At 41.4% G+C, this 22446-nt stretch overlaps 2 protein-coding genes across 2 annotated transcripts; one reads left to right on the top strand and one right to left on the bottom strand.

Annotated features, from left to right (window-relative positions):
- Positions 1-8322: 8322 nt before the first annotated feature.
- Positions 8323-13193, top strand: eif4g2a (eukaryotic translation initiation factor 4, gamma 2a). Its single transcript, XM_079554577.1, has 17 exons — positions 8323-8376; positions 8464-8589; positions 8682-8784; positions 8861-8983; positions 9060-9126; positions 9199-9350; positions 9466-9576; positions 9649-9831; positions 9925-10060; positions 10143-10306; positions 10391-10609; positions 10685-10786; positions 10870-11344; positions 11430-11634; positions 11719-11927; positions 12012-12133; positions 12228-13193. The coding sequence occupies exons 6-17, from the start codon at positions 9267-9269 to the stop codon at positions 12291-12293; spliced, it is 2076 nt and encodes a 691-aa protein (XP_079410703.1). The 5' UTR covers positions 8323-8376; positions 8464-8589; positions 8682-8784; positions 8861-8983; positions 9060-9126; positions 9199-9266; the 3' UTR covers positions 12294-13193.
- Positions 13194-15824: 2631 nt separating this feature from the next.
- ctr9 (CTR9 homolog, Paf1/RNA polymerase II complex component) lies at positions 15825-21898 on the bottom strand. The gene is made up of 23 exons (XM_079555709.1): positions 21747-21898; positions 21255-21353; positions 20926-21165; positions 20723-20840; positions 20563-20652; positions 20240-20496; positions 20049-20156; positions 19729-19965; positions 19419-19637; positions 19150-19333; positions 18982-19070; positions 18719-18904; positions 18542-18629; positions 18310-18458; positions 18114-18230; positions 17900-18045; positions 17734-17805; positions 17500-17635; positions 17271-17417; positions 17040-17191; positions 16866-16959; positions 16676-16788; positions 15825-16413 (listed from the first exon to the last, which is right to left on the bottom strand). Exons 1-23 carry the CDS (start codon positions 21789-21791, stop codon positions 16029-16031), a joined length of 3471 nt encoding a protein of 1156 aa, XP_079411835.1. The 5' UTR covers positions 21792-21898; the 3' UTR covers positions 15825-16028.
- Between the last annotated feature and the right edge of the window lie 548 nt (positions 21899-22446).

The following is a 22446-nucleotide window of genomic DNA, read 5'->3' as shown; positions in this document are numbered from 1 at the left end:
ACAAATATCTTAACAACCCCATTTTTACTATTTGTGCCTTTAATGTGAATGTGAGTGCTGCTGCTGGAGGAGACTGACCTGAACACCAAGGGAGACAGAGTGTGAGAGAGAGAGCAGAAGGTGCACAGGTGCTTTATATAATTGGAGTCCCGCCCCTAGTACTACCCACTTAACATAAAAAGCATGGCCATTGGCCCACAGCAAAGCAAAACACACCCACAAGAAAACCCACACCCAACTTAAAGTGGTAGTAAGGACGATACAGCATGACCTGTTACACCCCTCCCTGTTAAAAATGTCATTGTCCCAATGACCACTCCATGGTGCTAGGTTCTGAATCGGCCTGGAGGCAGGCCTTTTGTTGGCCTGGTCGAGCGCCTTGGTCCATCAGCACCGGGAGCGCCGGGAGCAGCAACAGCAGCAGGAGGATGTTGTGGAGCGGAGGCAGCGTTCCGAGAAGCAGGATTGGGGTCCGGCCAGAATCCCACCCAGGCTTGGAAGTGCGAGTCCTGAGAGCCATGTTGCGATTGGGTGGGAGGTTCAGCATTTTGACGTGGAGCTTGCATGGGCGTGGATGGAGGCAAAGGGCATAATTTGAGCAGGTTGCGATGTACTACTTTCTCTCTATGCGTAGACTCTTGTTGAATCACATACACAGGGAGTTCAGGGTTTGGTTGTTTGACCACAACGTAGGGCTGCTGTTCCCACTTATCAGCCAACTTACCCCGGTCCCTTGCTCTCATGTCCTGAAGCAAGACCCGGTCCCCTGGGGCCAGTACAGAGTCCTTGGTCCTTTGGTCATAGTGCCGCTTTTGTCTGGCCATTTCTGAGTCTCTTGTTCGACTGGCTTTGGTGAAGGCATATTGCAGACGTCTCTGATGGCATTTTACCCAGCTGTCCACAGAGGAACACGCAACAGTGTCCGTAAGGCCGAGGATACGATCTTGAGGGAGAAAACCATGTCTTCCAAACATGAGATAGTGGGGAGAGTATCCAGTGGAACTGTGTGTGGTGTTATTATATACCTGGATCATTTCTGGCAGGTGTTCACGCCAGTTCCTCCTCTCTTCTCCCAAAGTGCCCAGCAAACCTAAAAGAGTCCGATTAAGCCTCTCACACGCTCCGTTTCCTGCTGGATGATATGGTGTAGTATGATCTTTTTGTATTCCATACAATTCACACAACTCTTGTACCAGTTTGGACTCAAAATTTGGTCCCTGATCTGACAGTACTCGTTTTGGGACTCCAAATGGTTGGATTACCTGGCTCCACAGAACTTTCGCCGTTGTGAGTGCAGTTTGGTCTCTGGTCGATGAAGCCCACGCAAACTTTGTGAAGTGATCCACCATGAGCAGTACATTATGATACGGGTCGTCTGGAGGACCTATGGACAGAAAGTCTGTAGACACAAGTTCCATTGGGGCAGAAGTCTTAATAGGCACTAGAGGGGCACGAGCAGCAGCAGAGGTTTTCCGCAACACACAGTTTTGACATTGTGAACACCATTGGGCAATGGATTCACTCAGTTTTGGCCAGTAAAACCTTCTCTGGATCAATGAAGTGGTCTTTTCTGGGCCCCAGTGGCCAGCATGGTCATGGTACAACTGGTAGATGTTGTATTGCTCACCTGCAGGAACCAGGAGCTGTAGTACTGGGTCAACCTCCTTGGGGTCCCATCTTTGGCGGTGCAGCACTCCCTCAACCAGTATGAGCCTGTCCCAATGTTTCAAGATGGTTAGAACAGATTTTGACTCTTTTTGCCTCTCTTGCTTGTTGGGCCTATATTGTCTCTGTACGTATTCCACCACTTTTCTCAAGGTTAAGTCACTATGCTGGATTTCGGCCCACTGGGTTGCAGTACGTTCTGGACAAAGGGAGATACCTGGTAGCTGTGGATGCCTGGGTTGGTTCACCTCCCTTGCAGCGCCACACATTGCCCTGGCCACATAGGCACCAACGTGTCCAAAGGATGGAATCTCCACTCCGTCACCCTCATCCATGGCCTCTCCAACATTGACACCTGGTGGAAAGCGAGATAGGGCATCTGCGCTCTGATTAGTGCGTCCTGGTTTATATTTGATCTCGAACTGAAAGCTGGCAAGGCGTGCGGCCCATCTCTGTTCCAGACAGCCAAGTTTAGCAGAGTTTAAGTGTACGAGTGGGTTATTGTCCGTGTACACAATAAACGGGGAAAAATGCAAATACTCAGCAAACTTTTTAGTAATAGCCCATGTCAACGCCAGGAATTCAAGCTTGAAGGAACTGTAGTTTTTATCATTTTTCTCGCTTGGGCTTAGACTTCGACTGGCAAAGGCAATTACTCTCTCTTTACCTTGCTGGACCTGGGAAAGTACTGCACCAAGGCCTTGGTAGCTGGCATCAGTGTAGAGAATAAATGGGAGGTTAAAATCAGCAAAGGCCAGAAGGGGTGCGGAGGTAAGAGCCATTTTCAGGGTGTTAAACGCTTCATCACAAGTAGAACTCCATTTAGCGATAAAATTACTATCTGTGTTCTTAGGATTACGTGTGGCACCGACCAACATTTGATTTAGAGGTTGGGCAATTTTTGCAAAGTCCTTTACAAACCTACGATAATAGCCCGCTAGACCCAAGAAGGATTGTAACTGTTTAACAGTCTTTGGAGTAGGCCAGTCCACAATACATTTCACTTTATCTGGGTCAGGAGATACTCCACTTGCTGACACCCGATGGCCCAAGTACTGAACTTCACTTTTCAGGAGATGGCATTTGTTGGACTTTAATTTAAGACCATATTTTGACAACTTCTCAAATACAAAATCTAAATCTTTTAGATGAGCAGCAAAATCAGGAGAATACACCACTATGTCATCCAAATATATTAACAAGGACTGTAGGTTTTGTTCTCCCAAACAGGCATGCATCAATCTTTGAAAAGTTGCTGGTGCATTTGACAGTCCGAAGGGCATTCTCGTAAACTCAAACAAGCCCATAGGTGTAGTGAAAGCCGTTTTTTCTCTGTCTGCTTGAGCCACCGGGACCTGCCAGTATCCACTAGCGAGATCAAGTGTGGAAAAGAACTTTGCATTTCCTAAGCTGGCAAGGGACTCTTCAATCCTTGGTAATGGATATGCATCTTTGTGGGTTACTGAATTAAGTTTACGGTAGTCCACACAAAATCTCAATGTGCCATCTTTTTTCCGGACTAACACAATGGGTGAAGCCCATGGACTGGAACTTGGCACTATTACTTCAGAATCCAACATACCTTGGATTAAGCCTTTGACCTCCTGGTACATTTTTGGTGGAATCTGCCTATAGCGCTCTCGCACTGGAGGGGCGATGCCTGTGGGGATCTCATGCTGGATGGTGCCCGTCAACCCATAGTCCTCGTCGTGCTGAGCAAAGACTGCTCTGTGTTTGTACAACAGGTCCTCAAGCCTTTGCCTTTGTTCTGTTGGGAGATCAGTGTTGGTTAGATTGGGGAGGACACATGGCTCAGGCTCAGGTTTTATTGGGCCTGTACTCACTCTTACAGCATTAACTCCCACACGAGTCATAGTCACATCATTTTCACGTACAATGTCAGCAGATTCAATTGTGAATGTCTTAGCTAACTTCTGATGTCTGTAAAGGTATATTGGAGAGTCATTGACGTTTCGAACCCGCAATAACACTCGTCCATTTTTAACAGTAGACAATGTGCGGGCAATAAAAAAGTCACCCACCTCCAGAGGTTCCACCAGGCACTCGTAATCTTGGTCGTTCACTCCAGACTTTGTGCGGCCCCACACTAGCACATCACTCCGGGCAGGGACCAAGATGGGATGGCGACTGATGGTGCGAACGTATCCAATGGAGCCATCTGGCGTTGAAAACTGGGCTTGTTTGGCACATATTTGAAAAGCTGAAGTCCATGCAGCCTGCTGGGCCTTGTCCATAGAGAAGCAGGCAATGGGCCTTTCCGCTTCCTCAAAGCACCGCGAAATGACATTCATGCCTAGGACCCCCTCCGAGCTTGTCAAACAATAGTCTTTAGTCACTAGAAAGCCACATTCAGGAAGTTCAACGTCACCTATTTTTACAGGCAACAGCGCATAGCCTACATATGGGATGCTTAGTCCATTAGCTGCTTCCAGGGCCAGCCAACTACTGGCATCCCTTAGCCCTGTTGCACTTTCGAAATGTCTCTGATAAAAGCCTTCGGTGATCATAGACACATTAGACCCAGTGTCCAAAATGCATTTTATAGGGGCATTGTCTAGTTGCACATCTACTGTAGGAACTTCACCAATCAATTTGTCCATGTCCTGCATCTGAGGCCCATTTGCCTTTAAACAACCCACTGTTTGAGCCACAACAGCAGGATCATTTAGTTTAAAGATGCAGACCGAGCTCTAGTTTGGCAATATCGGGCTATGTGTCCAGGTTGCGAGCACCTGTTGCAGATAGGATTACCCTGCTCGTCATATTTGTTTGAGTTAAAACGAGGCCTGAACCCCCCCCGGGTTGTAGGTTGGTAATCAGAAGCTGAGCCACGGGTTTGGATTAATTCAGCTCTAACTTCTTTGATTAGTGACTGGGACAGTTCATTAAACTGGTCTGTTATTTGTTTGGTCATTTCATCTTTCAGCTCCATCTTAATTTGCTCCAAATCTTTCACATTAGGTTTATTTGTGTAATTTTCCCCTCTAGCAGTAAAACATTGTAAAAGTCCAGCGGCTTCCCCATAAGCCTGTTCCCTCAAGACAAGTTCATTTTTGATAGAATCAAAAGTCAGTGTGTCATCAATTAAAATCTTGGTTCTGAACTCACCCCTCACAGATGCATCTCTAAGTCCTTCCACAAGATGGTCTCGAAGCAAAACGTCATCATTGCCAATGCCCCTCGAGTCTTTCCTTTTGAGACGTTGGAAACATTCTTGTAGTCTCAGGGCAAATGAGCCAACATCTTCATGTGGTTCTTGACGAGCGTTGAAAAACTGAGAGCGTAGGACGGAGGCAGTGGTTCGATCCCCATACACTTTTTCCAATTCATTAAAAATCAGTTGTGCAGTACTGCGTCTTTCTCTTGGCAAAATTAAAATTTCCCTCTTTGCTTTCCCCTCCAAGCAACAAAGAGTTAACTCTGCTCTGTAGTCTTGTGGTACCCCCTGCAGTACAAACATTGTTTCCAAGTTACTTTTCCACTCCCCTAAGCCGATTTCAGAGTCTTTTCCTTTAAATTTACTATTGACCATGTTAAGCATGGGAAACATTGCAACAGGTCTGAAGGTTGCCCCTGCATTTTCACCGGAAGTGGAGGCCTCCCTGTTTTGAGATGGGTCAGTCTCAGGCATGGCTCCTTGTACTTTCTGGTGATCCTGCCGACCAACGCCAAGTTGTAACACCCCCTCTGGGTCGATCACCAGGGTACAAGGAGACCAAGACCAGGAGAAAGTTTTATGTTCGTTTATTTCATAAAATCACTTAAAACTGAGGAGCAGGTTCGGCAAATGTTGTTCAGCTGGTGCCCGGAGGAGTAGGAGGAGCTTGGTGGAATGGTTGGGCCAACTTGAGGCTAGGAGGAGCGTTGGAAGATGGCGGGCCCGTTGGTTGGGGGTCCAGGCTTTGGTCGGCAATGTGGGGCTCTGCAGCGTAACGGCTGGCACAGCTGGTGTGGTGCTTGGTCCCCAGCGTGCCCCAGTTGGTCCTTGCAGAGGAGCCGACTCGTTAACAGCCTGGACGACCCTGAACACCAAGGGAGACAGAGTGTGAGAGAGAGCACAAATATCTTAACAACCCCATTTTTACTATTTGTGCCTTTAATGTGAATGTGAGTGCTGCTGCTGGAGGAGACTGACCTGAACACCAAGGGAGACAGAGTGTGAGAGAGAGAGCAGAAGGTGCACAGGTGCTTTATATAATTGGAGTCCCGCCCCTAGTACTACCCACTTAACATAAAAAGCATGGCCATTGGCCCACAGCAAAGCAAAACACACCCACAAGAAAACCCACACCCAACTTAAAGTGGTAGTAAGGACGATACAGCATGACCTGTTACATCTACAGTATGTAAATGTAGTTTCATTTGGGGCCAAATTACACTTCCTTCTTTTCACAGGTTTCTGTAGCAAAAGAACAAGTAATTTAGCATTTTAGTTTTATAGGGAAACTTAGGCTGACACACTTGTGTTTTATATGGGATGTTGATTTAGGATGTACTATATATACAGTATGATTCTTCATTGAAAATAGCAAAGAATTGCGAATTGAGATCAAATAACAAAGTCAACTATTTTATACAGATTACTAAAGCATTTTTGAAAATGTTTTCTGTTTGATATTATCTGTATTTCAATTTATTTTTTAAAGCGGGTGTGCCGTATTGTTCTCATGGTGATTTGGAGGGTCCTAGCCATAAAGATTTTGGAACCATTGATTTAACATTCTTTTCAGTGATGAAAGGCAATCTCAACAATGCTTTCTTTAATAAATGCTCTTGTTGTCATAGTCATCAGTTTAAATATTTTATTTCCTGATCAAATAACAATGATGGCAAAGCAGGAGACCGCCTGAAAAAGTGACAGCACTTTAGCAAAACTGTGAGGGCATGAGGGAGAGAGTAGTAGATAAAGATGGGCCTGAAAACCACTTCATTCGCTATGTTTTCCCTCCTAAAGAGATAAGGACAGATGCTTTTGCTGTACAACCAAAGGAGGGACAAATAATCACCCTACTAAGTGTCTTCTTCTTATCTGTGCAGATCCTCTCTCAACACACCCAGCCCAACAGCACACGTGACTGAGTACTTTACCCACAGATTTCCCTCGGGCAGAGCAGAATAGGAAGAAAACATGTCTGGTTTATTGTGCTGAGGCTGAAACTGGATTGCGAAAGGTTCATGTGAGTTTTCGGTCCGTGACGTAAGCCAGTGGGAGGATGTGACTTTGGGACAGCCCAGGCGTAGCTCTCACACAAAAACTACCCCCACATGACGTACGTGATCAGTCAGCATTCTTCCTGCGCTCAAGCCGGTAGCTAGTCAAATACTACGGGGAAAACTAACAAGGAAACGACAATACTGGCTTGTTTTTTTAAAGCAATATCCGATTTTCTTTTACATAGTTGTATAATATTTTAATTGTCATTGAGACAAAAGAAAAATCGCGCTGACGTCCCTTTTGTAAAGGTAAGATTGATTGTATTTCCTTCTTCAGCTAATGCTACCTCACCGACCGGTCTCTTTGGATAAATAGGGAAATATACCACGGATTGAACGTCGATACATGTTATATTTTTATAATGACATAACATATAAATGGTGGTTCAAATTCAACCCGAATTAGAGGACAAAAGTGTACCTGTTTGAGATATTTGTATGTGGCTGGCTTCTAGGCCTAGACTCAAGGCACTAAACCCCCAAGATGTCGCCGTATATGGACTTCCGGTCTGAGAACAAAGACCTAATAAAAACAGCTGTTGTAATTAGGTTCTTGTTTTTAACATTGTTTTAACAGAAAACTACATTGTATTATTATACAGTGTGTTATTGCAGTTTTTATCAATTTCTGTAATATATAGACATTTCAATTATTTTATATTGCATCACTGAATAGGACGAATAAACCTGATACTTTTTTATCTCACTGCCTTTTATGGGACGCGACAGCAAAAAAAACCCGTAACAAACCATTCCAAAGCGAATACATTTGTGTGTTGAGTTTCTTCCATAAATTTCATCGGGGAAAGGGAGTGCCACATGTTGTTTTTACCTTGTTTAGTCCTCTTTATGTAAAAATAATTGTATATTAAGTATGCGGATTGAGACAACCTATGCGTGTATAAAATGGTTATAAATAGGAGGCGTTATCGTGTAGTTACATCGTCAAATATCTGCCACGGAGAGTAAAAAACATGGCAAAGTCAGCTAGCATTGCTGTGCCGCTAAGCTAGGCTAACTGTGCCCTACTTCTTGTACACGTGTGTCGCTGGAGTGTTGCGCCACAACTTGGCAAAATATCAAGGGCATTCGCAAAAGACGACACTGTTTTGGTTTATTTTGATAATATTTGAGCTGAAGTGTTGACAAGGTACACATGTTGTTACAAAAGTCTATGTGCATGCTATCACTGACTCACCAATTGTGTTTTGTTCCTCTAGGTCGCTCTTCTCTGTCCCATTTCCATCGCATTATTCTTTACTAAATACCTTTGTAAGCCGCCAAAGTGGAGTGTGTTATTGGACAAGGGGGACCTTCTCTTTTCAGGTAACTATTGTTAACACGAGCCACTTGAGATATACATAGTATTGTACATTGTTTTTTGTCTTTGTAGTTAAATTCCTATTTCTTTTGTCGCAGTGTAAGGGGAGGAGGTGGGGGTGCACCTCAGCACTATCCCAAGACTGTCGACAACAGGTTATTATTGTTTTGTTTTTATTTCGCCGGGTTCTTTGATTTACTGTTGGAATTAACATGGTTATATTGCTTTCTGTCTATCCACAGCGAGTCCCTGGGGAAACCCCCAGGTGCTAGCGGTCAGAGATGGGTTCCTTCTCGAAGCACTAGACGAGATGCAGCATCCTCCATTGACAAAACACAAAATGACAGAATCTTCAGAAAAGTGAGAGGGTAAGAATCAACTAAATAAGTCAATTCTATCATTCTCTGTATCTATGTACATTATGGTAAAGTGTGTTTTGCCTTTTTATTTATTTTTGAAGCATACTCAACAAGTTGACACCAGAACGATTTGACAAACTTTGCTTTGAGCTTCTCAATGTGGGTATTGATACAAAGTTTGTCTTGAAAGGAATAATCTTGTTGGTGAGTACTTATTAAAATGGTGCTGAGTTGTCTTGTTGTGCATGTTGTTGTGAGTCATCTTCTCTTTGTGTTCTAGATTGTTGATAAAGCCCTTGAGGAACCGAAGTACAGTCAGTTATATGCTCAGCTTTGTCAACGCTTATCAGAAGATGCACCAAACTTTGAAGAGCCAGATCAAACTACAAACAAACACAACACAGTAAGCATTCAAATCCAAAATTGTGAAGAAGTTAAACTAAAAACAGACTTAACTCATGCTGCTAAATTTTACTCAGACATTCAGAAGACTCCTTATATCAAAGCTTCAAGATGAGTTTGAGAACCGTGCCAGAAATGTCGAACGTAAGAGATATTTCACCCATAACAGACCAATGGTTTCAAAAGGATTGCTTTTAAAATGTTGTCTTTATTTAGTCTTTGAGAAGAATGAGGCACCACTCACCTCGGACGAAGAGGAGCAGCAGGCTATTGCAAAGATCAAGATGCTTGGCAACATCAAATTCATCGGAGAACTCGGCAAACTCGGCCTTATTCACGAATCCATCCTCCATAGGTGCATCAAAACGGTAAGTCATATGTTGCTCTATGAACACAAGGTAATTGAAGCCGTGTTTTGGAACCCGGTGTAAATTTTTTGATATTTGTATCCAGTTTTGAACTTTTAATGTTTGTCTTTTATAGCTTTTGGAGAAGAAGAAAAGAATACAACTCAAGGATATGGGCGAGGACCTTGAATGCCTCTGTCAGATAATGAGGACTGTGGGGCCCAAACTTGACCACGCGAAAGCTAGGGTAAACAATTGTTGTATGTGCCGCCTTTTTATTTGATATAATTGTTCCTATTAACATTGATTGTTGTTTCAGGCTTTAATGGATCAGTACTTTGGCCGCATGCAGGCCTTGGCTACCAACAAAGAGCTGCCGTCTAGGATTCGTTTCCTGTTGCAGAACACCATAGAGCTGCGAGGGGACAGATGGGTGCCTCGCAAAGCCTATGTTGACAATGGACCGAGGACAATTAATCAGGTCCGACAAGATGCAGTGAAGGTGAGTCTCGATATGAATATTCATATTAACCATAATTTAAGTAAAGGCTATTGCTGTACTGTTACTGTAAACTGACAGAAGTATATTTTGCAGGAGTTGGGTGTTTTTATTCCACCTCAAACAGATTTCAAGAATGAATTCTTCATGGATAACGCCTTCATGCAGTCAAAAATCAAGTTTGACAGAGAGACAATAGGAGGTCTGGCTGACATGTTCGGACAAATGCCAGGTAATTTTCTATCAGCTATAAGCTTGCATTTGCTGTTGATAGCATTTAACCTTATTGCACTTTGCTGATTTATTTTGTTCAGGGAGTGGCATTGGTACAGGCCCAGGGGTCATTCAAGACCACTACTCTCCCACTTTTGGCCGCCATCGTGCAAATCCGATGTTCAACGGCCACACTGGCAATTCGAATGGTATTAATCAGCCCGCGTATGAAAATGGAACCAAGCATTACAACAAGTCTAACCAGGTGCCCACACACAACATGCTAAATAGAAACGTTGTGTACTGTACTCGTAATGTATGCTATAAAGTTTTAATTTTTGTTTTTTAGGGGCAGAATTCGCCGGTTTTCAGCCACAAACAAAATCACTCAAACCAGATGCAGTCCAAGGATATGGGGTCCCGATTCAACAAGAAGGGGAAGCTAAATACAGATGAGATCAGCCTGAGACCAGCACAGTCTTTTTTGATGAATAAAAAGCAAGTGCCAAAATTGCAACCACAGGTGACGATGATGCCTCCAAGTGCTCAAGGATCTCCACTAGGACAGGTACCAATTATATATAATCAGAGTTATAAAGTTGCATTTACACCTCAGCATGTCTGATAATGTTATTACCCATAGTCTCCACAGCTTGGTCTGAGAAGCAACCCTCCACCAATACAAGAAAAAGTGAAGTCGAGCAAAAAGGCTCCACCTACGAAGGAGGAGTTGCGCAAAACGACTGTAAGTTCCCCATCATTTTCACAGCTTAACATTTCACAAGAATCAGAATAGGAACGTCATTAACTGCATTCACTCTTTTACAGGAGACCATTATGGCGAACTACCTAAACAATAAGGACGTCAATGATGCTGTGAATAGTGTGCGGGACTTGAAGCCTCCCAAGCATTTCCTGCCTGAGCTTGTGAGTAAGATCGTGATGTATTCCCTTGACCGCTCTGAGGAGGACATGGAACATGCGAGCACCTTGGTCCATACACTGTGCAACGTCGGCCTTGTGATGAGCGAAAACCTGCTGCAGGGCATTTTGAGTGTTGTTGATCAGTGTCCCAAGATAGAGGAGGAGGTCCCGCTGGTGAAGTCCTACCTGGCACAGTTTGCTGCCAGAGCCATAATTGCGGAGCTGATTAATATTGCAGACTTGGCTCATCAGCTGGAGAACGGCTCTCACTTCCCGCTGTTCCTGTTGTGTCTGCAGCAGATGGTCAAACTCAAGGACCGTGAGTGGCTCTCTGAACTCTTTCAACAGAGTAAAATCAACATGCTCAAGATGCTGCCTGGTATGAGAGGTTCTCCTTATTTTGTACTAATGTAAATGGCAACTTAACTTAACTAACTAGAAATTTCACTTTTTATTTTCTTCAGAAATCGACCAAAACAAGGATCGCATGCTGGAAATCCTGGAGGGCAAGGGTCTGAGCTTCTTGTTTCCACTCATGAAACTAGAAAAGGAGCTTTTGAAGCAGATCAAAGTGGATCCTTCTCCACAATCCATCTACAAGTGGATTAAGGACAACATCTCTCCAGCGCTTCACACGGACAAAGGCTTTGTCAACATTCTCATAACCAGGTAAGTTTTGTGCTACTCAATTAACCTGAACAGTTTTTGTTTCCCATGACTACTTTGAAGATGAACCCTTTTTCTTGTCTTTAGCTTTTTGCAGTATATCATGTTTGAGATCAACCCTGACGATGACGAAGAGCAGCATGCAGCACCCAGCAAAGAACAGCTCGACGAGGAAAAGCAACTGCTGCTGTCTTTCAAACCTGTTATGCAGAAATTCCTCCATGATCATGTTGACCTCCAAGTCAGTGGCCTGTATGCTCTTCAAGTGCACTGTAACAGCAAAGGTTTTCCCAAAGGTATGCAGACACTTCTAGTTAATTGGAGTTCTATTTGTATTTGTAATATGACCAGTGAAAGTAATTTTTTTTTTTTTTTTATAGGAATGTTGTTGCGCTATTTTGTTCACTTGTATGACATGGAGATAATTGAGGAAGAAGCCTTTCTCTCATGGAAAGAGGATATCACCCAGGAATATCCAGGAAAAGGAAAAGCATTGTTTCAGGTAACTTAGCTTTTTCTTCACTCACTTTCTTCACTCTCTTCACTGATGAAAATTATTGTTCCCAATTCTAAAATTGTAAATGTGCGTAATGCAGGTAAACCAGTGGCTGACCTGGCTTGAAACCGCAGAGGAAGAAGAATCTGAGGATGAGGATTACTGAGTAACAGGGCAAAAAGCCATGCAACTTCTTTTTTTTTTTCTTTTTTTTTTGTCCATCTTTTTTTGTCTTTCAATCTTGTCTTGTCGTGTTTTGGTTAGTATTATTCATCCACTGTTACACTTCATTCCACAGTGACTCATCAACCCAGAATCATCAACACTTTATTTATGCGGTTCTTTATATTTGACTTTTTGCATGTTGTCTATGTTTTGGAATTTTTACAGACAGTATATTGCAGGCAAATGCACCAGCATCGGATCTAATCTATTATCACTTGGTCACTAAGTGCTAACCATAATTTAAGAACTGTTTACAGGAGAAGGCTCTAAATGTCAAGGGCTCTTTCGCTTTAACTACATTTGTTAAAATCTGTTTGAGATGCACTTTGCCAAGCATCATTGAGATGTGCAATAGATTCAGATTCTCCTTGATTTGTAACAATCTTTTTGCAATGGTTAGTTGTGGTAATAATGGATTTTTCTGAAAGCGGTGTTTTATTTTAAAGTAATTTGTATCCAATAATGGTCTTTTATTTGCACAATGTGGTTCCAGTTTTACTTTAGTTTAGATCATTGCTTTTGTATGAATCTTTTTTGTGCTAGGTGATCTGTGTGGCCTTTTAATTTATCAGATGGATATACCTCTAAAGTATCGGACTATACTTGAATGTCTCAGTTTGGACATGCCGAGACAGCCAAAGGTTAAGTTTCCTGTGCTGCAGTTCACCATCGCAAAGTGGTGATTTTTAAGTCTCTTAAGTTTTAAATTGATCTTTTTATCTCCATGAAATTACAGAATTTATGTATGTGTAAACCCAGGCTTTTTTTTAATATCACTGTTTTTGTCATGTGCTTTGAAGCCTAGGTGTACAACTACAGATCAACCTTTAATAAAGTCTAACAAAGAATCATCCTTGTTTTTATTCATCTTTCTGTTGTGAGCCAAAATTTGATAGTTGACTTGATGAGTTTGTAGCTGAAAAACTTAATTTACTCATTGTAGAAAATATAGATTTTATTTGGAATGTAGGTGAAACTTAAGGGCACATTAATTGGTGCATCATTCATGATGAATTTATCATGAAGTAAATAGTCATGAATTAAGGCAATGAGTCCATGAGTGATCATGGTCACAAATTCTGAACAAAAGATATAAGGACCAAGCTTTGTATAAACCTGCAGCAAAAGCTCTGTAGGTTTGATAACTGAACAATATAAACCTGTTTAAAGATAAATCAAAGGCTCAAATTAACATTTAAACCATTTTTGTCCATTATAATTGTATTTACAATTTTCTAAACATGTGAATGTACACAATAGCTTGGTCTGATAATAGTGCTCAGGTTATCCAATATACACAATGTTGCTATTTGTAAATTATCCTGTTGGCAATGTGTTCTTATATAGATCTGTATCCTCTGTTTCCAGATAATATCTTTTTGCTGGCTTTATGCTTGCACTCAAGTGTCTGTGTAAAGAAAGATGCCTGTCCAGTTTAAGCAGTTTGTTGTGATGGTACTACTATTGTAGCCACAGCTGTCCTGGGGTAGACAGACTTCAGGGAGGCTGCCAATCTGCACCATCAGCCCCTCCCACTCGCTTACACTCTATTCACACAGGGGAGAAGTCTCTTGCCTGGAATTTGAAAAACTGAACAACTGATGAATAATGATTGTAAGTGTAGTTGTAAGAGAGCAACGGGGTATTAAAACGCAGTGCATACACGACTACAGGGGTGGATAATTTAAATATAGCAGCATTGAGTATCTTGTATAATCTGAGCACTATTATTATCAGATCTAGCTGTAGTGCAGGGCAAGGCAACGTCAGGCTCAGGGGCCAAATACAGCCCTCCAGCACTGAATCTCAGGCCCCCAAGATGATTTTAAGAAATATGCAAATCAAATACCTGTTACCTGTTAGTACTCTAAAGCATTCCTGGCAGAACATCCCACTTGATCATACTATATAATGTAACACACTGGCATTTGCAGAAAATGGTTCTTTACTTTGGCAACAACGGTGAATTCCGGCTGTTGGCGTTTTGGCAATTATGAAAATTGGCCGTCCACAACACAAATTTGCCATCCCCTGCTGTAGATGTACATTAATGTGTTTGGAAATTAGGCCTGTGACGTTCTACTTTTGTCACGATCCGATATGTATCACGATATTCAGGGGCCGATCTGATACATATTACGATACAGTAAGTGATTATAAGTAGTATGTTTACCTTAAAATGTGTAAAACAAAAACAAAGTCATGTGTCCAAAGTTTATAAACCAAAATCCATTTGAAGTGTTAAGATTGAAAAATGCATAAACACAAAATGTAACAAAATGTTTTTACTGGTAAACAAAGGAGTGTATAATAGAACAAGACACCAAATAAAGTATCGATACTTGGTATTGCAGCAAAAAGTATTGCGATCCAAATCCAATCCGATGTTATGTCCCAATCCTATTACAAATATTTAAATACTTAGGAATAAAATGGTTTGAATGTTAATTTGAGCTCTCTGTTTCTTTACAGGTTTGATAATTCCAAGTTTTTAACCTATTAAGTATATTCATAATGAACTCATGAATGAATGATTTCAGTTTTTGCTGTAAGTTTAGGCTATACAAAGCTTGGTTCTTTCCCACCTCTGTATCTTCTGCACAGAATTCATGATCATGATTAATTACTCATGATAACGAGCCTTAATGAACTGTGTTTAAGTATTTACTCATGAAGTCAGATGAACTCATGTTAATTGATGATAAAGTTATGAAGAATTCATGTTTGAATTAATCATGAATTATGCATTAATTCATGTACCGAAATGTCTTGGTGACATGCCTGTGCACCACTTTTTACTTAAACCTTCGTCATGGCTCAATATTCTGCTCATCTAGCCCAGTGGTTCTTAACGGGTGGATCATGGGGACATTTTCAGAGGGGCCTGAGGCCATTTAAAAAAATGACTGGAAATAAGTTTGTTTTTTGAAAGCTATAGAATGCTTAAATAAGAACTCTGACTACTGTGCTTTGTCACGGATTCTTTAGTTGAACGTCGGTCCCAAACTAACTTTAAGAATGTATAATCTAGGCCAAGGTGAAACTGAAAATGTTTAGGTAGGTAGCAGTTGTACAAGTTGCACATTATGGAATTTGATGAAAACACTGCGTTACATTTCACCCAATAATTACAATAAAAAACAAGCATTTATTTCATTTTTATTGTTGAAAATATAAAAATGAACAAACAAATGTGTCTTTGCTGAGCGGCTCATCTCCTAAGACCTGACTTGTAACTTTACTGGGAGCAGGACGGCTCCAGCTCATCCCAATCAAAATGCTGACTAAAGGCAGCCAAACATGAGATTTAAATATTTTGGTACGATACAGTAACACTTTACAGCTCTGCTGAGGATTCATTACATATTTTGTCCAAGGTTGCACACAAATATGAACCATAGGTGTTACTGTCCTCAATTCAATGATTTGAATGCAGTACATGTATAATTGCAAAGATGTTTAATGCAAACAGGTCATGTGTTGAACAAAAGACATGACACTATTCAGCATTTTGTAAAATGGCTGAGAAGACCAGTACATACAGCATGTCACATGTAAAGCAAACAATGAAAAGGTTTATAGTGAGGAGGAAACCAAAACAGAATTACTAACATCTACCCATTTAGTATTTATAGCTATATTATTAATACATGATAGCATGGCTTGAAAAGAGAATTTAATCACTGTCATCATCCTCATTATTGGACCTTTCTGGTTCCGAGGCATTTTCTGATCGCCGTGGTGACCCCTCATTGTCAGATCCGGCCTCAGACCCCCGGTCCGAGGCTGGAGCAGGAGATCCAGCCCGTGACTCCTCGTCTGATCCGGACCGACTTCTTTTGCTCTCGTTATCAGACTGCTCGGAGTCGGACTGCTGCTGCACCCTCCTCCTCTTCTTCACGGGACGGTCACTTCCTGAGTCGTCATCGGAGCCGCCCGAGCGCCGAGGGCTTCCCGCCTCACTGCCTGAGCGGTTCTTACCACCATTAGAGTCACTGTCAGAGGCAATACGCTTCTGGTGGCCGCCTTCGTCGCCTGACCCCGAGTCACTGTCTCGGTTCCTATAAGATGAGGAAAGTGCAGAATTATTTGATCAATCATGAACTGTAAAGCGCTTCAAGTGTCTAATGTAAGTGGAAAAGTGCCAAACAAGTTGAGACCATTTACAATTACTTTACCAAGTATAATGTTAACTATAATCTCTAATGTAATCAAATCTACAGTCTATAGCTGGAAAAAAGGTATGACATGTATTCACTCCACTAACAATTAGAAATATGCTTACAGAGAAATTGATATTTAATATAAAAGCTTTTTTTTTACCTGTCTTCGGCAATCTTTAAGCCATCCTCATCTGAAGAGGAGTCAGAAGAAGAGATGATGGCCTTTGATTTAATTTTTCCTTTAAGCGAAGGAGGCAAGCGCTCTGGCTGAGGCTAAAAAAAAGAACATTTTTATGAGTGAAGTGTTTCATTATCGTTAATAATAGAAAAATAGAAAAAAAATAAGAAACCTTAGGAGCCTTTTTGAGTCCTTTAGGTTTCCGCTGTTTTTTAGGCCGCGATTCTCCTTCCTCATCACTGTCATCTCCTCCACTCCTGGCAGGCCTTAAAAGATAAACCATTTATGTAAATAATTTTATCTATGACATTAGATTACTAATGTTTTTTTCCCCTGGCCGTATTACTTTCTCTTCTTTTTGCGTTGTTTCTTCTCTCCTTCCTCAGCATCCCCTTCCTCCTCGCTGCCACTGCCCTTTCTTTTCTTCTTCCTTTTGACTGGAAGGTCTTCATCAGAGTCATCATTGACAAAGTCATCTGCATCGCCTCCCTTCTTGCGCTGCAAATAAACAAAACATACTCACATTTTAGTACAATTGTGTATACCGTTTTAGTCTTTTAAATGAAATACCACTTACACGTCCTCCTCCACCCTTCTTCTTATCTTTGGCCATTTCTTTTGGTCCGTCTGCGAAGGTGAGCAGATTCTTGGTCTTTTCCACATACAAAGCTCTCTGCTCCAAGAGCTTCTTCTGTTCTTCAGCCACTCTGGTCTTTTTGTCTTCCTACAATCAAGTTCAATAAAACAAAGTCAATGGTTTAATAAAAAATTACATGTTTAATTAGTGAATGTTCAGCAATACTCACCTGTTCTTTTAATAGCTTTTGCCGTAGTAAGTCCCTCTCTTGTTCCTGTTTGGAACGCAGCTCCCTCTCCTCCTCATCTTGCTTTCTGGCTCGAGCAACATGATACTGAGCCTGACTCAGCAGATCCGAGCACTGCCTGCAACCACACAATATAACCAGATACAATTACTTAAAATGATCACTCAACTTGACGAATTGACTGGATAAGGACACTATATTGTATAAATATCTCACCTTGCTTCAGAAGCAGCAAGCGCCAGGTCAAACCGCATTTTGTCTCCAGCTTTGCTCAGGTAGCTGAAATATCTGTGTGAGGTCGAAAATGGTACATTGAACTTGGCATTGCTAGAAAGACACAACAAACAAAAAACAAAAAAAAGAAAACAGCCTGTCTTACTACCTGTGTGCCAGTTCAAGCTCTTTGACAGCACTGAGCACAGCCTTCAAGTTACTCTTTTCATCTTTAAGCACAAGAGTGGCTAAGCGCTGGAGAACCAGAGCCACATTAAACATCAGCACAGAGTCATTAGGAGCCACATGACGCGCCTGTTGTGAAAGGAAATTTTAAGTTATTTTGCCCATCAAAAAAGTAAATTTTTTGAATATATATTTACCTTCAGAAGCATCTGTTTGCACTCTTGAAGTTTCCCACATTTGAACAGTGCTCTTGCCAGGTACAACAGCACCTCAGTATTTTGGTATTTGTAAAATTTCTTGAGGCAATTCTCATACTATGGAATAATAACATGCAATAAACAATAAACAAAAAGTGTATAAAATGTTTTGACTACAAAAGAAAGCAGCACTTACCATCTGTACAGCACTGATGTACTGCTTCTGTTCCACATAGATGTGAGCCAGATTGAGCCAGACATCGCTAATGTCTGCAGTGGCTTCTCTCACCTGAGCAAACACATCACGGGCCTCCCTGAAGTAGCCCTTATGAGCCAGAACGGCACCTACAAAACCCAATATTGTGTTTCAAATGCACAGCTGCTCTTAATTACACAGTTCAATTTAAATAGGCGACCATCCAACCCACCAATGCCATTGGCAGCATAGAGGTTCTTCGCATCGTTGCGCAGGACTTGCTTGTAAATAGCCAACGCTCGGTCCTGATGCCTTTTTTCCTGTTGAGAAAAAGATTTCATTATATTTTAATATCCTTTAAAATGCATGTTTGAATCATGCTACAAACGGTTAACTTCTAAATAGGCACCTTTTCCCGGTCTCTGGTAGGCTGGTGCAGGGTCTGCAGCCACACATTGCCCAGAGCTAACATAGAGTAGGTGTCAGTTTGTGTTGATGGCTGCTTTAGAATACGCTCAAATTTCTTCTGTCCTGGACCCCACTCCTGTTTAGCCAGATGAAGGTTTCCAATCAGAGACCAGGCGTCTGGATGATCCTGTAATAAAGATTAAAGACTTAAGAATGTTGACATTAGTCTTGTGTAGTTTTTTTTATTTAGTAATGAGAGATTACCTGATTAATCTGCAGGGCTTCTTTGAACCAATCTGAAGCTTCATAGAAGTTACCTTTATCACGGGCCATAGCGCCAAGTCGCAAATAACCTACAGGACAAATAAAGAACAGGTTGTCTTTGCCTGTACAATCATGTGTGTACCTATGAAATAAAATATGCCTTCTTACAGTCCACATAGTTAGGATGCTCCCTTAGAATGTTTTTGTAAAGTTTCTCAGCCTCATGAAATTCACACATTGCCTCATAAAGTCGGGCCAAATTGTAGGATGTTGTGACAGAAATAGCATTGTAGTAATGCTCATCATGCTCCCCCTCCGCTTTGGCACGTTCCAGAGATGCAAGGAAATATTTCTGTTAAAAAAAGGTACGTGAGTAAAAAGTAACAATAACTCAGATTTCAGTCATGTGCATTTGTATAGTTTTTATAATTACCCACCTTGGCCTCTCCCAAGTTTCCCAGTCTAAAGTGAAGTGCTCCTAAATTGTTAAGAATCTCCGGAGGGACATCTGCCTGGACCTTTTCTTGCAGTATACGCGTTGCTGTCCCATAAGCAGACAATGCTCCTTGGATGTCAGTCTGCTCCAGAATTTGAGCCAACTCAATCCAGGCCTCCACATCATCTGGGTACTGTTCTGTAACCTTCTTCAAATGACCCTTGAAGTAAAAAGGACACATGAAGTGCAAACATGAAGACATGTTTTGTTCATGTCATGCAAATATTTAACCAATATATTTATATTTATACTTTGGCAATGTCTCTCTTTTCTTGATCATCTGAAGTGGCATAGAGAGACCCAAGAATCTTCATAGTCTCGTAGTTGTTGGGATAAGCCTTTAAAACTTTTTCAAAGCACTGTGCAGCATTTTCTTTGTCTCTTCGATAAACATACATTTGTCCCAAGCCAAAGAAAGGTAACACAAATGTGGAGGATGCAAACTGAGTGGCTTGGTAGTAGTACTGAAATGCTTGGTCATAATCCTCCTGTGAACAAAAGCAAAATGACATAAGATTAAATAGTTTCAGTTAACACATCAAAACTACTTTACACTTATCACTAGTATTACCTGGACATGAAAAGATCGAGCCAACTGGTAACAGCTCTCAGCTTGCATGGCCTCAACTTCTGTATTGTGAAAAGCATGTAGAGCCAGATGCTGAACTTTACTGTAGTCCTGTGGTAATATATAAAATGTGTGAATAACAAAGAATAAAGACAAATTAATGAGTACAGTGTACACATACAAATATAGGTTACCTTTTTAAAGAAGAAGTGGTTGGCCAAATGGTTCAGCACCATAGGGTTGCTGGGGTCGATGGTGTAGGCCCGAGACAAGAGCTGAACTCCATTCTTGATAGAGTCAGCTTCTTTGCTGTTCAGCTCTAAAACAGCCAAACCCACAAGAGCTCCCACACACTTTGAATTGAGCTCTAGAGCTCGTCCAAATGCCAGGCGGGCCTTTTCCAGTTTATTAAGCTTCACAAAACAGTGTCCCATTCCAAGACGTACCTCAGCTAGAAAAACATGTGGATTGTATGAATGAATTGTATTATAATATTTTTGTATCTATTTACATTTACCTGGACAGCCAGGGTTTGTTCGCAGGGCCTTTTTGTAATATGCTAGGGCTCCTCTGTAATCCTTTTTATTGAAGGAGATGCACGCCTTACCTGGAAATAGAGGTTTTATTTATGTATGCTAAATAAGTCAAACTACAGTATTAGCAAAGATCAAACTAACCAAGCAAGGCAGGGATGTTATTGGTGGACTGGTTAAGCACAAAATGAAACTGGGCATCAGCCTGATCCATCTTGTCTCCTTCCAAAAGGCAGAAACAAGCTCTTCCCAGAAGATGGTTCTGAAAGATAGACACGATTAGTGAGAGCAAAATTGTATTTTAGTCCTTTCCATTTTGCTTCTTTGTGTGCATCTTTTTCCTTTACCTGATCATACATGATGATCTTGTCTGCCATAGTATAAAGGAGGGTCGCTTGTGTGATAAGCTCTTTCTTGGCATCTTTATTTTTCTCTTTACGGGCTTGTTGTACATAGTAAGCTGCTAAAGTGTCCAGACAAGTCATCTGGTCTTTTTCATGATCTCTGTAATCAAGGTTTCCATCTATACGCGCAGCCTCCAGCAGCTTGACAAAGTCTTCTGTTTTACCTTGCTTGTAATACTCCAACTGAAGACAGAGCATATTTGAAATATGTTAGTTTTTACACGTGCTTCGATACAATAAGACAACAAACAACAACAACAACAACAACTCACCGCCAGTGCAATCCATATGTGCAGTTGTGTATGCTCTTGCTTCAGGATACTGATCACCTCGTCTCCTTCAGGCAGCTGGTCAAAGTCAAGCTCAATAACCTGCAGAAAGCATCACAATAATCATCAGCCATGAATGAAGCATGAAGTACAATACAGCGTAAACGGTAAAACAACATAAAAAAAAACATCCGGGGGAAATGTAGCTACAAACGGAGCTTACCACGACCGTGTGGAGTGAATGAAGTACAAAACACTACTGTGTGAAGCGCTTTGAGTGACTTGTGTCATGTCAAAAGCGCTATAAAAAATAAGTTTCTATTCCACTCCATTCCACCGAGAGAGAGTGAAAATTGTAAGTTTAGTGAAGGGAAAGGAGTGGAGTACATTCATTATATAAACATTTATGCTATTAGCGATTTTGTGAATGTTGGCTAATGCTACACGGATAATATCGCTCATATGATAAGTAGCAAAGTTCGAGTATGATTTTACCTCGTCTGTGTCCCGTAGAGGGATCTCAATGGAACCACGAGACATCTTGACTCGTTAGTAAATCCACCAAACAGATATTTGATGAAAAAACTCAAAATAATTGCTTTCTGTTCTTTAGCTCTTCATGCTTCCGAGAGGAACCAAACAACAGCGCACGGTGCTACAAAAGTGAGGGTCCGTAGAGAAAACAAAGACTGAAAAGACGTTCCGCCCACATGGTGAGTACATAGACTGTATATATAAAGTACCTGTAAGTACTAGTGCCAATTCATGCCTGTTTGTGGTAAAACACCGTTAAAAGGTGATGTGATTGCCGCAATAACATTTTACTTTGAGTTGAATTACATTGCTAAGAGGCTACAATTATTACCCCAAAACTGTTCTGTCATTTCACCAAATTAATGTAGGCGCAAAAGTGAAATCTTTTGTTGTTAAAATATAAATATGAATATAAAATATAGCCTATTATATTGAACCATGTGTCCTGTATCAGGGGATTTTGGAAAAAAAATGTTTTGTTCAAATTGTTAAAGTGTGCAACGCGTGGAGCCTGTGCATAATTTTAGGAGAAAAGACAAGTGAGGAGGGGGAGGGGTCCTGGGTGTCATCTGGTTTTGATGTGAAGCAGTGAAAAAGTGGATCAGAGCATCTTTTAATCTTTAAAGACATCATGGAATAATTCATACTAAGGTATATTTTG

Source organism: Gobius niger (genome assembly GCF_951799975.1).
Source record: "Gobius niger genome assembly, chromosome: 4".
NCBI classification, from domain to species: Eukaryota; Metazoa; Chordata; class Actinopteri; order Gobiiformes; family Gobiidae; genus Gobius; species Gobius niger.
The sequence above is the reverse complement of the archived record's forward strand: the minus strand, read 5'-3'. Positions and strand labels throughout refer to the sequence as shown.

Coding starts and splice junctions, on each gene's coding strand:
- eif4g2a (XM_079554577.1), top strand. CDS start 9,267: ATGCTTGGCAACATCAAATTCATCGGAGAACTCGGCAAACTCGGCCTT. Junction 10,061..10,142: donor CATGTTCGGACAAATGCCAG/GTAATTTTCTAT, acceptor TATTTTGTTCAG/GGAGTGGCATTGGTACAGGC. Junction 10,610..10,684: donor AAGGATCTCCACTAGGACAG/GTACCAATTATA, acceptor TATTACCCATAG/TCTCCACAGCTTGGTCTGAG.
- ctr9 (XM_079555709.1), bottom strand. CDS start 21,791: ATGTCTCGTGGTTCCATTGAGATCCCTCTACGGGACACAGACGAG. Junction 20,653..20,722: donor TAACATCCCTGCCTTGCTTG/GTTAGTTTGATC, acceptor CTCTATTTCCAG/GTAAGGCGTGCATCTCCTTC. Junction 19,638..19,728: donor AAAAGAGAGACATTGCCAAA/GTATAAATATAA, acceptor TTTTACTTCAAG/GGTCATTTGAAGAAGGTTAC.